At 40.8% G+C, this 13,361-nt stretch overlaps 1 protein-coding gene across 2 annotated transcripts in view; it reads left to right on the forward strand.

The window, feature by feature from the left end:
* prmt3 (protein arginine methyltransferase 3) overlaps positions 1 to 13,361 on the forward strand; it is a 287,320-nt gene that overhangs the window by 68,169 nt on the left and 205,790 nt on the right. For both annotated transcript variants that reach the window (XM_063061730.1, XM_063061729.1), the window contains 2 exons: positions 410 to 531; positions 6,057 to 6,156. In XM_063061730.1, coding sequence (XP_062917800.1) covers positions 410 to 531; positions 6,057 to 6,156 — 222 coding nt within the window. The remainder of the gene's footprint in view (positions 1 to 409; positions 532 to 6,056; positions 6,157 to 13,361) is intronic.

A 13,361-nucleotide genomic window follows, 5' to 3' on the forward strand; every position in this document is an offset into this window, starting at 1 on the left:
CCTCCCACAGTCCAAAGATGTACCAGTTGGTAGGTTAATTGGTCATTGTAAATTGTCCTGTGATTAAGCTGGGATTAAATCGGGGGTTGCTGGGCTCGGAGGGGCAGAGGGCCAATTCCGCTCTGTATTGTAATAAATTTAAAAAAATCAGATGCACCAATGTGGAATGCAACTGAAGGCACTGGGTGCAACTTAATAATTGTTATAAAGTTCTCATGTAAGAAGTTGTAATGTGATTTACCGGCATATCTGTTCAATTTTTGAAATTATAGCATTGAAAGATAAAGTGCTATGCAATCCAGTTATTTTCTAAGCATCCTATTTTAGGCTGTAGATACTGTTTCTTTAATTATGGCTATTAATTCCTTGTTTTTCATTTGCACCATGATTTTTTTAATGTAAATTCCAGGTAATCTTGGATGTTGGATGTGGGACTGGAATTCTCACCATGTTTGCAGCCAGAGCTGGGGCCAAGCATGTGATTGGAGTTGACCAGTCTGAGATCGTTTACCAGGCCATGGATATTGTGAGGTAAAATTAATGTAACACTCTGGCTTCTTTTGAGCTTCCACAGGCTGCTTTCGCTTCAGCCATTGTTCTTAAAAATTGCTGTTTTAATGAGATGATTCCTTTTTTGCTTTGGAAGTCCGGCAGAAGACAGATTGGGGATGCTGGGTGAAAGAGATAACAGAAAAGAACTGAGATAAGGATCATTCACAGGAAATAAATTTTACCAGCTTGAGTAATTATTGTTTCCCGCCTAACTTTAGCTGTCTTGATAATAGCATATTCAGTATGGTGGATAAGCTGCATGTTGGGGCAGAGAATCATTAAATTTAAGAAGATGCTTTGCTGATTAACTTTCAGTGTTTGGAGCTAAAGCTCCACATTAAACAGGACTGGGAGCGAGGTGCAACACAGAACCCCGTGCTGGTGTGTGGGCTTATTCCTCATTATTTTTGCCAAAAGGATTGGCTGCTTAATTAATAAGCCCGCTGACTAATTACGTTTCATTGAGTAAGAATAAAGACTTCCAGTTTAAAACAATTCTGGGTTAAGATGAGCGGTGTACAGCAGTCAAGTACGAATCCAGATTTGGCGTTGGTTTTTGTGAGACTGATGTGCGATACACTGCGGTATTTGATTTCTGGTTTCAGATGCCTCTGGCATGATAATAGGGTGTGTCGTGGTATCTAAAGCAGCAGGAGTGTAGCTTTTGACTTAATGCATCAAATGGCCTCCTCCTGTGCTGTTATATTTGTGAATGTTGTGGTGTTACACACTGTTAGGGCTGTGTTGTAAATGAAGTCATATATCTCAGGCCTTGGACTGCTATGTTTTGGACATCATTAGGCTTTCACTCATTAATTACAAGGGATTCATCATTTTGTGCAATAATTCTGGCACTGTCTGTTTCTCCTATTCTATATTTCAGTGCAGACAGCTGTCTGTCAGACATTTGCATTGATGCTCCCTACCTGCAGTAGCTTAGTCATTTCTTCTCTGTGTTGGATTCTTGCCTGATCTTTACAACATTGATTCATAGCACGCACACCACCCAGGCCTCGGAAATTCTGCTGTGATATTAAACACCAGCAGTTGCATGTGGTTTGAATCACGCAATGACGTATTTTCTCCTATTTCTCTCGGATTTCAATAAAATTATAAGGTTTAACACACTGTGGTGGAGGGATGATAATAGCTTTTGATTTATTTCAGTTCCATTGTCCATGCAAGTGGACAATGGGGATGAGAAGAACTAGAAGTGATTCTGATAAAAATATACAACAAGGAGTTTTAATTCAGACACCACAGCACACAAGCTGGGATATGGCAGAAAGATTATAAAGATTAGCTTTATTTATCACATTACAGCATTGAAACATACAGTAAAATGCATTGTTTGTACCAGCATCTAACACATTCTAAGGATTGTGCTGTGGGATGCCCACAAGTGATGCCGTGTTTCTGGTGCCAGTATAGCATGCCCATAACTTACTAACCCTTATAAACCTGAATGTCTTTAGAATGTGAGAGGAAATGGAAGTGCCCAGAGGAAATCCATGTGATAGAGCTACAGAACAGAAACAGGCCCTTTGGCCTGTCAAGTCCATGCTGAACCATTTAAACTGCCTAGTCCCCTTGGCCTGCACCCAGGCGAAAGTGCTCCATACTCCTCCCATCTAGTATTTTCCGATCCAAACTTATCTTAAATGTTGAAATTGAGCTTGCAAGCATCACTTATGTCATAGTCATAGTCATACTTTATTAATCCCGGGGGAAAATTGGTTTTCGTTACAGTTGCTCCATAAATAATAGATAGTAATAGAACCATAAACAGTTAAATAGTAATATGTAAATTATGCCAGTAAATTATGAAATAAGTCCAGGACCAGCCTTATTGGCTCAGGATGTCTGACCCTCCAAGGGAGGAGTTGTAAAGTTTGATGGCCACAGGCAGGAATGACTTCCTATGACACTCAGTGCCTCATCTCGGTGGAATGAGTCTCTGGCTGAATGTACTGCTGTGCCCACCCAGTACATTATGTAGTGGATGGGAGACATTGACAAAGATGGCATGCAACTTAGACAGCATCCTCTTTTCAGACACCACCATTAGAGAGTCCAGTTCCATCCCCACAACATCACTGGCCTTATGAGTGAAAATGCTGGAAGTTCGTCCCACATTTTCACCACTTTCTGAGTGAAGTTTTCCGTCATGTTCCCCTTCAACGTTTCACCTTGTTCCCTTATTCCATGACCTCTAGTTATGGTCTCACCCCACCTCAGTGGAAAAAGCATGCTTGCATTTACCCTATCTATACCCCTCATAATCTTGTATACCTCTATCCGATCTCCCCTCAATCTTTAACATTCGAGCGGATAAAGTTCTAACCTATTCAACCTTTCCTTATAACTCAGGTACTCCAGTCCTGGCAACATCCTTGTAGATTTTCTCTGTACTCTTTCAATCTTTCCTGTAAGTAGGTGGCCAAAACTGCACACAGTATTCCAAATTAGACCTCACCAACGTGTTATACAACTTTAACATAATATCTCATCCCCTATACACAGTACTTTGATCCATAAAGGCCAATCTACCAAAAGCTTTCTTGACAACCCGATCTACCTGTGACACCACTTTCAATGAATTATGGACCTGTATTCCCAGATCCCTTTGTTCTACCACACTCCTCAGTGTCTGACTGCTCAATATGTAAGATCAAAGTGCAGGAACTCACACTTGTCTGCATTAAGTTCTATCTGCCATTTTTCAGCCCGTTTTTCCAGCTGGTCCATATCCCGCTGCAAGGTCTGGTAGTCTTCCTCACTGTCCACTACACCCCCGATCTTGGTGTCATTCACAAATTTGTGCATCCAGTTCATCACATTATCATCTAGATCATTGATAAATCTATGTGGTGGTGTGCTGGGGCAATGGCATCAACATGAGTGATTCCAACAGGCTGAATAAACTGAAAAGAAAGGCTGGTTCTGTTATAGGAGTCAAACTGGACACACTGGAGGCTGTGGTGGAACAAAGGACCCTATGGAAAATCCTGGCATTTCTGGACAATGTTTCTCTCCCTCTAAATGTCACCTTGGCTGAACAGAGGAACACTTTTAGTAATAGACGAATACTGATGTGCTGCTCCAAAGAGCGCTATATGAGGTATTCTTACCCTAGGCCATTAGACTCTATAATAAGTTAACGTATAACTGGGGAAGTGATGGTCGCCTCCTGTTAGACTGTTTGAGGTTACTTATTTTTTATTCTTTCTGATTTCTCTTCTAATATTTGTATATCTGTGCATTTGTAATGCTACAGTGACACTGTAATCTAATAAAGTTAGACTTTGGATCAATCTACCTATTGCTGCTTTTACAGCACTTGTGACCAGGGTTCAATTCCACTACTCTCTGTGAGGAGTTTATACATTCACCCTGTGACTGCGTGGGTTTTCTCTGCGTGCTCTGGTTTCCTCCCAATTTCCAAAGCCATACAGGTTTGTACGTTACTTAGTCACATGGGTGTAATTGGGCGGGGCAAGCTCACTGGGCCAGAGAGCCCTGTTACTATGCTATATCTCTAAATAACTAAATAAATCACATTTGTATTTTGTGTGTGGATACTTACAGGCGAAATGAAATTGTTTTTTTTTTCCACAGCTCTGTCTCATCATCAGGCATATTTTGAACTTGTTCTTTTTTACTCCTTTGACTTCTGTGCTTCCTTGCACCTTCTAAAAGTCGTGTTTGTCTGTCTGCTATCACAGTCATTCATTCTTCTTTTTCTCTATTTTTTTGTCAGCTGACCTCTAATCAGAGCCAAATGTGGTCTTGGAGGCCAATGTAAGTGTAAATTTTGGAAGCAGACCAGTTTGTCTCAGTGAGAGCTATGTGCTGTAGGCTGAAGCAATGATTCAGAGCAGGGAGGCTTTGTAATTGAAGCGTTGATTAGATAAGATTCAATGGGTACAAATTCGTTCTCTATTTTATGGAATGTGGCAAATTGCACATTGAATTCTAGCTGTAGTTCCTTGATTTCTGAGGAATATCTATTAATGGACTATTAGTTTAGGATTATATCGCTTGGGCTTGGAAATCCAATTGGATCAGTAAAGCAGTTTAGTCAGAATAAAATGGATGAAATCCCCAGTCAATAGAAGTTGTGGACTCAGGCAGCTCCCTCATGAGCACTACCCCCCCCAGCATCCAGGACATCTTCAAGGAGTGATGCCTCAAAAAGGTGGCGTCCGTCATTAAGGACCTTCATCACCCAGAACATGCCCTCTTCTCATTGCTACCATCAGGCAGGAGGTACAGAAGCCTAAAGACATATACTCAACAATTCAGGAACAGCTTCTTCCCTCTGCCATCCGATTTCTGAAAGAAAATTGAATGGATGGACACTGCCTCACTAGTCTTTTTTTTCTGGTTTTGCACTACTTGTTTAATTTAACTATATTTTTATATATATATAATATAAACAACAAATTTCACGACATATTCCAGTGATTAAACCAATTCTGATCCTTAATTTGACGGTCTTGGAGGGGAAATAGCACGGGGAACTTCCAAAGTATCTGATGGCCAATTAAAATGTAATCTCCAATCATTTGGTTAGCCCCTGGTTTCGTGTCAGTGTGGGCGAGAGTTGAAATATGAGTGATCTGCAGGATTACACAAAGACATATGTGAGGCTTCTTAAATTGTCTGGTCTTCACTTGCCCCATCACTGAACTACTCCCATAACCTGTGGACTCACTTTCAAGGACTCCTCATCTCACCTTCTCGATATTTATTGCTTAATTATTTATTATTATTATTTCTCTTTTTTGTATTTGCACTATTTGTTGTCTTTTGCACATTGTTGCTTGTTCATCCTGTTGGGTTCAGTCTTTTCATTTATTCTATTATGGTTCTTGGATTTACTGAGTGCCCACAAGAAAACAAATCTCAGGGTTGTATATGGTGACATATACTGTATGTACTTTGTTAATAAGTTTGCTTTGAACTTTGAAGTTACACACTCATAATGCCCTCCAGCTAACTCAGGCTTGCTTTGTCAGGAAGTCCATGAATCTGAATCAGAATCTGGTTTGTTATCACTGGTTTATGTTGTGAAATTTGTTGTTTTGCGGCAGCAGTACAATGCGATGCTTAAAATATATTATATAAGAAATTATAATAAGAAATATAGCTAAAAATTAAATAAGTAATGCAAAAAAGAGAGCAAAAATAATGAGGTAGTGTTCGTGGGTTCATTGTCTGTTCAGGAATCTGATGGCTGCTTGTCCAAACTTTTGATGCTTGGGCTTTTTGAACTTCTTGTTGCTTTCAGCACACCATTTAAATGCAAGTTGTTAATTCCATCCCAGTTGAAAGCAATTTTAAGGAAGTGGCTTAGAACAAGTAACAATACAGTGCAATCATTTGTCAGTTACAGGTAATTGGATTGCTGGATTCTGATATCGAGTAACATTATGTACAGTATGTTATAACAAGAAATTTGTTTTTATTTCCGTACAACATATTGCTATTTCTTCTCCTAGGGAAAATGAGCTGGATGATGTTGTAACACTGATCAGAGGAAGGATTGAGGACGTGGATCTCCCAGTTGATAAGGTGGACGTTATTATTTCTGAGTGGATGGTGAGTTACTCTTTTTTAATTCCCATTCCCATTTCAACATGTTGGTCCATGGCCTCCTCTACTGCCACAGTGAGGTTGTGGGAGTAACATTATTCCATGTGGGTAGCCTCCAATCTGACGGCGCAAATATCAATTCTTCTACCTTCTGGTAATTTCTCCCCCATCCCCTTTCTCCTTTTCCATTCCTCATTTTGGTTCCCCTCTTAACCCTTCGCCTCCTTACTTGCCTCTTACCTCCCTCTGGTACCCTCTTCTTTCCCTTTCTCCCATAGGTCACTCTCCTCTCCTTCCAGATTCCTTCTTCTTCAGCCCTTCTCCTTTTCCACTTATCATTTTCGAGTGTCTCACTTAATCCCCCACCCCCACCCAACTACCCTCACTCTCACCTGGATTTACCAATCAACTTCCAGCATGGCCTCCTTCCCCTCCCCCTTCCTTTCCAGTCCCGATGAAGGGTCTCAGTCTGAAATATCGACTCTTTATTCCATTCCATAGATACTGCCAGACCTGTTGAGTTCCTTCAGCATTTTGTGGATTTCCAATATCTGCAGAATCTCTTGCGTTTTTGTTCTTTTTAGTTATTCCTAAACTCTGTTTATAAATTACGAATTGTCCCTCCTTTCCTCGGTCTTTGCTGCTTTTAACTGTTGATTTCTTTCTCCCTGTAAGTACTAAATGCGCAGTTCTCAACCAACACTGCTTGTGACAGATTAATTAGATGTTCACTCACTGTTGTGTGTGAGACTTGTATTACACAAATGTTTGCTCATTTTGCTTGCAAATTCATGATTACAACACTTCATTAATACTTACAGTAGTTGGCACCAGAATGATTTGAAACATGTTGAGAATAGGTGCTGTGCAAATAGCTCTTTGCTTTCTCTTTAAAGATGCCATTCAATACTGAAAACTCTGTGTATTGTGGTAGTAAGTCAGCTCTGTAATGCCACCGTTATGATGCACTGGTACAATTTTTTTACAAAACCATTGGCTTCACTAATGTGGGTTTATATAGTTTAATTCTTTTCTCTAGATTTTTACATTTGACTTGAACAGATTGGTATCTTCTTCCCTGGAGGCAAGTTGAGCTCACGCTTTCTCGGAAATTGCTGTGGATTGTGTCATTTTATTTGGTTGAGAAGCAAAATCCAATTGAGATTAGGTTTGAGCACTTTGCATTTTTTTTTGGAATTAGGCTTCTCAGTGACCTTGATGAGGTTGTTGAACTGTGTTTCAAAACTCTGCAGTCCTTCTAGTAAAAACGTACTTCCACAGAGCTGTTGGGTAGCGAGCTCCAGGTTTTGCATCCAGCTACAATCAAGGGAAAACGCTGAACATGTAAGGCAGGATGCTGAGTGACTTCAAGATGGTTTATTGTCATTTGTCAGTACACGAGTGTAGAGAAGAATAAAATGATTGCTGGTCCGTATCTGATGCAGCAGGAAAAAAACCCATAATATGCTGAAAGAACACAATAAAAAGACAATAAATATGAATACATAGGATTAGCTTATGCGTAAACTGATTGTCTGTACATAAAGTGATACTAGATTGAGGAGTATTTGTACATAATATGACCGTGAGAGGAAATGACAAAGTAGTGGTTGTGGAGGTGGGTTAATAGCTGGAGGTGTTGATCAGCTTGATGGGTTGGTTTGATGCTGTATAGCTTCTTCCCTGATGGGAGTGTGACAAACAGTCCCCGAGCAGGATTGGTGAGATCCTTCATGATATTACTGGTGTTTTTCTGGCACCTTTCTGTATGTATGACCTTGAAGGCTATATAGGCTGAAGTTGGTGATGTGTTGGGCCATTTTGACTGTTGTTATAGAGCCCTCCAGTCTGCCACAGTACAGTTTCCATACCGCAGAGTGATGCAGCATGTTAGTGTGCTGTCAACTGCTCATTTGTGGGACTTGGAGGAAAATTGCAGATGATAGCACTCCATCTGCCAGCTGTCCTTGTCAGCTTGGTTCAGAACACAGGTTTGAGAGATTTTGTAGATGATAATTGTAGCCACACTGTGCCAGTGATAGAGAGGGTGAATGTTTAGGCCCATGTTTAGGATGCAGTTCATTGACTTCACCTTGGCATTTAATATGATCATCCCCCAGAAGCTGGTGGATAAACTGTGTTCGTTGGGTCTTCAACACCTCTCTTTCTAACTGTATCTTGGGACTTATTGACAGAGGGACCACAGTAAGTCTGTGTTGGCAGCAAATATCACATTGAACACTGGTGCCCGCCAGGGCTGTAGGTTCAGCCTGCTACTGTTCACGCCTCTGATGCATGACTGTACTGCTAGATCCATTTTAAACGGAATCATCAAGTTTTGATGACACAGCAGTGGTTGGCCTCGTCAACGATGGCAAAGTGTGAAGACAGCAATTTGAGTCTCAACATGGGTAAGACGAAAGTGACGATGTGGACTTTATGAAGGTGCAGGCTGACCATTCCTGACTGCACGTACGCAGTTCCTCCATGGAGAGATTGGGTGCACTTAGCCTCTGGGAATGCACATAACGGATGATCTCACCTGGTACTTCAACATCACCTCTTTAGTCAAGAAAGCACAGCAGTGTCTCCATATGTTGGGGAGATTGAGTTGAGAGAAGCTCCCCATACCTACTTCCATTCTAACCACATTGTAGGAGAACCATAAAGACTATCCTAGGCCATAAGACATAGGAGCAGAAATAGGCTAGTACATATATGTCACCAAGTACGAGACTGAGATTCATTTTCTTGTGGGCTTACTCAATAAATCTATAGAAAAATAACCGCAATAGAGTCAATGAAAGACTGCCCAACCAGGGCATTCAACTAGAGTGCAGAAGACAACAAACTGCAAATACAAAAAAAAGAAACAACAGCAATATATAAATAAGCAATAAGTATCAAAAGCATGAGATGAAGAGTCCTTGAAAGGGAGTCCATTGGTTGTAGGAAGATTTCAGTGATAGATAGATAGATATACTTTATTGATCCCGAGGGAAATTGGGTTTTGTTACAACCGCACCAACCAAGAATAGAGCATAAATATAGCAATACAAAAACCACAACCAATCAAACAACAATATGCAAACTATGCCAGATGGAAATAAGTCCAGGACCAGCCTATTGGCTCAGGGTGTCTGACCCTCCACGGGAGGAGCTGCAAAGTTTGATGGCCACAGGCAGGAACAGCCTCCCGTAACGCCCAGTGTTGTATCTCGGTGGAATATGGCCGAAGTCCAACAGTAAAAAGTTCAATATCTGGTCTACAAACACGTTCCTCGATCGTAATATGATCCAGATTTCACCATCTGTTGTTAACCAGAACAGTAAGCACCTAACTCCTTTATGCTTACGACTTCCAGTGCACTTCCGGTCAGCCCGAACGGTCTGGAAGCCATCCATGGAAAAGTTTTGGTCAGGTATGTCCTCGTGCAGCCCCAGTAAAACACATAACACTGCACTCCCGGAATGTTCTCTGACGCCTGGCTAGCGCCGTGAATTCGTCCATTTTATTACCCACCGAACTTCTCTTCTCCATCGAACTTCTCTTCTCCATAAGTCTCTGTTGTCTCGACCCGGTCCTCTTTCCTCGACTTTGTGATCCCCCTCTGCATCCTCTGTTTGATGGGGAAAGTGAAGTTAACTTATTCCCTTTGGTTCAAGAACCTGATGGCTGAGGGGGTAGGTGTATAGAACTACATCATTTGGGAGAAGTAGTGAGAAGGGAAACGCATTGAGATGGAGAGCTGAATGTGCAGATATCTATCAGTTTGGGGAAGGGGAATGGAGATGTTTGGATAGAGTAGTACGTTATACAGTTGGACTGTGATGATCTCATGTAATGGAGACAACATCTGCATAATAATGCTGTGGTATTACTGATTTATAACAGTATTGCTACGTAGAAAAACATATTTTGAAATATTTATCTTACGTTTGTCCTTCTCTTTGTGTCATTGCAATTCAATGAACTGTCGCAAAGTCAAGTTCTTCTAAAGGTCTCTGTACAAAAATGCATTTTTGGAAATATGTGCAGAAATAAGGCCAGGCATGAGGAAATGCTGATAAATCGTAAGTCACTTTTCAATATTCATTATTTTTCTCCATTCAATTTAAAAAGCAATGGGCACATAAAATTGTTTATTAAGCTAATGGGTTACTTTCTGAACTGTGTCAGCCCACTGTTTGCACATTAAAATGAAACATTGAGAGGTCCTGCTGCTTGAGAGGTGAATTGTTTTGCAGTGTTACGTTATTAAACAGATTCTGCAGGGAATGTGGTGCTAATGATCAACAGAACAAACACTGCTTCCATTTACAGTACTGTAACTGTAGACTCAGGCACCCTAGATTTTTTACATAAATTTTGTTTTAAATGTTTATTGTTTGTCTTCTGCATTCAGTAGAAGAGAGCAAATTTTAGTTTTCCAAATACTCATTTTCCAAAGAAAATTAAATGTTACAGAGATATTTTTGTAGTTCGTTAAAAAAAGTAGCATATTCAGTCATAGACACAAAATATCGAGGAACTCAGCAGGCCAGGCAGCATCTGTGGAAAAAAGTACAGTCGGCATCTCTGGCCGAGACCTTTGTGTGTGCTTCTTGGACTTGCAGCGACTGCAGATTTTTTCTTGTTTGTGATATTCAGTGACAGACCCCTTTTCAAGTAAAAGCTTGATTACTTTTTAGGTATATAGCCCAATTCATAATTAAACAAAGGTAACAAACAGGATACTGATGATCAATGACATAGAGTTGAATGAACTAAACTAATTAACTGAAACAGAAACAGGTGTAGAAGGAATCTAACTGAGCAAAGAACAACCAAACTAAAAGGTGAGGGTGGGGCAGATGTGACAATTTAACCTTCAAATCATCAATTCTTACACCTTGGCAAAAGTGAGCATAGCAACAAGACACAGGGTGGTCATCCTGCATTCACAAGGTCTCCTAAGCAGAAATTCCATTGACAGGAGTTTCATGATGTGCTGTCCAAACTCTTTTGAAGAAGCACAGGGAAATGGGCAAGGTTGAGCACCAGAAACGCAGTGACTGACCACAGAAACTGAGGCTACGTCCACACTACGCCGGATAATTTTGAAAACGCCAGTTTCGAGTAAAAACGACAGGTGTCCACACTAAGCTTTTTTCAAAATATCTCTGCCCACATTAGACGGATATTTGGGCGAATCTCCTCCTACTGGGCATGCGCAGGACACACAGAAAACAAGCGAAGAGGAAACGGTATACTTGGCGCGCGTTTGTCCAGTTATGGAGTAGAAAAAGTTAAAAGGAATTGCTCTTGGCTCTCACACAGGAGGACTTAAAACTAAAAAAAAAACAAATACTGGAGCGTATGGAGACAACCGACAGGGAGTTCATGGACTGTATGACCCGGCTGACGATGAACACTGAAAAACTGACTAACTCTGTTGCATTATAAAGTACCTTGTTAAATGTATAAAAACATGTCTGCGTCAGTGTTATCTTTTATTTCCATACAATGTTACATTAGGCTGTTACACATCTATTGTCAGAGAAGTACTTGCATAAATAGGTACTTGGTTCTTGGTTCTTGATCCTCCAAAATATTCCGCATGGAATTTAAACTGTAGGTGGCGGAGGGTGTTTTCTGTCCTTACCTTCATACAAGCAAGGACAGAAAACAAGGCAAAGTGAGTATACTTATTTATTCAGTAAGCTATGGGTCAAAGTATTTGGTGAGTACATTTCTAACACTTCTGGCTTCAGTCTCGTTGCCGTCTGTTCTGAAATTGTTAGGTTCTGTGAAGCGCAGAACCAAATATCGCTGTGATGATTGTACGCTGTAGTATCAACTGTTTAGTGACAATAAAGTAATAATAATAATAAAACAATGAAATGCCGCGCTGCCGCCATCTGTTCCGGCACGTCATGACAGCGGTTTTAAAAATCTCCGGTTACCCTGTACACACTGCAACGGATATTAGGCATTTTCAGATTTATTCACTCTGGAGACCGTTTCTGAAAATCTCCGTTTTCAGGGGCTGAAAATGCTGTTTCAGTGTGGACGGAAGGTCAAAACGAAGAGAAAAAGCTTCGTTTTCAAAATTATCCGGCGTAGTGTGGATGTAGCCTCGTGCAGCGTACGAGAGATAGGTGAAACAACGTGTCTTCTAAATTGGAAGAAGTCCAGCACTGCTCTCAGCTCTGAACTCACAGAAAACACTGGAACCCAAGTACACCTCTCTACAGTTCGGAGAAGTCTTGCCAGAAGTGTTCTTCATGGAAGAGATGCTGCCAAAAAGTAATTCTTCCGAAGTGGAAACAAAACCAAGAGACTCACCTACACACAAAAACACGAGGACTGGGGTGCTGAACAATGGCAGCAAATGCTCTGAAGTAGAGTCAAAATTTGAAAATTTTGGTTCACAGAGGAGGCAGCTCGTCCATAGAAGAGCTGGAGAGCACGACATTGATGAGTGTCTGCAGCCAACAGTGAAGCACTGCAGAGGTTTCTTGCAGGTTTCAAACTCCATTTCTGCAAATGGTATTGGTGACCTAGTTAGAATTAATGAAATCCTCAATGCTGAGAAGTACAAGTGGATCAGTGAGGCATCTGATCGGTCCCAACTTCATTCTGCAGTAGGACAACGACCCCAAACACACGGTCAAGGTCACAAAGAACTATCTTCAGTACAACGAAGAACAAGGAGTTCTGCAACAGATAGTAGGCCTCCACAGAGCCCGGATCGCAACATCATAAAGGCTGTCTGGGATTACCAAGGGAGACAGAAGCAAGTGAGAAGGTGAGAGTCTGCAGAACAGTGTCAAATTTTCCAAGCTGCTTGGGACGGCCAACCAGCCGATTTTCTTTAAAAACTGCATGACAGTGAATCTAAGAGAATTGATGCTGTTTTAGAGGCAATGGATGAACACACGAAATATTGATTTGAGTTTTTATTTTACTGTTTACTGCTCTTTATAGGATGTTTTTTTAGAAAATTGGGAACGTTCCATTTCATTATCTTTGAAAGCATCTTTGCTTTACAGATTTTTTAATGTGTGCCTAAGGCATTTTCACAATACTGTATGTCGCACTTTTAACACTTAAAGGAAAGGAGAGAGAGTGGGAGAAGCTTAGATGAAGAATTGCAGAGGTTGGGACCTTGGTAGTTAATGGCTTAACTTTCATAGGTAGTTTGTTTAAAGTCATTTTCAGTACATAA

This window comes from Mobula hypostoma, chromosome 11, assembly GCF_963921235.1.
Source record: "Mobula hypostoma chromosome 11, sMobHyp1.1, whole genome shotgun sequence".
NCBI lineage: Eukaryota > Metazoa > Chordata > Chondrichthyes > Myliobatiformes > Myliobatidae > Mobula > Mobula hypostoma.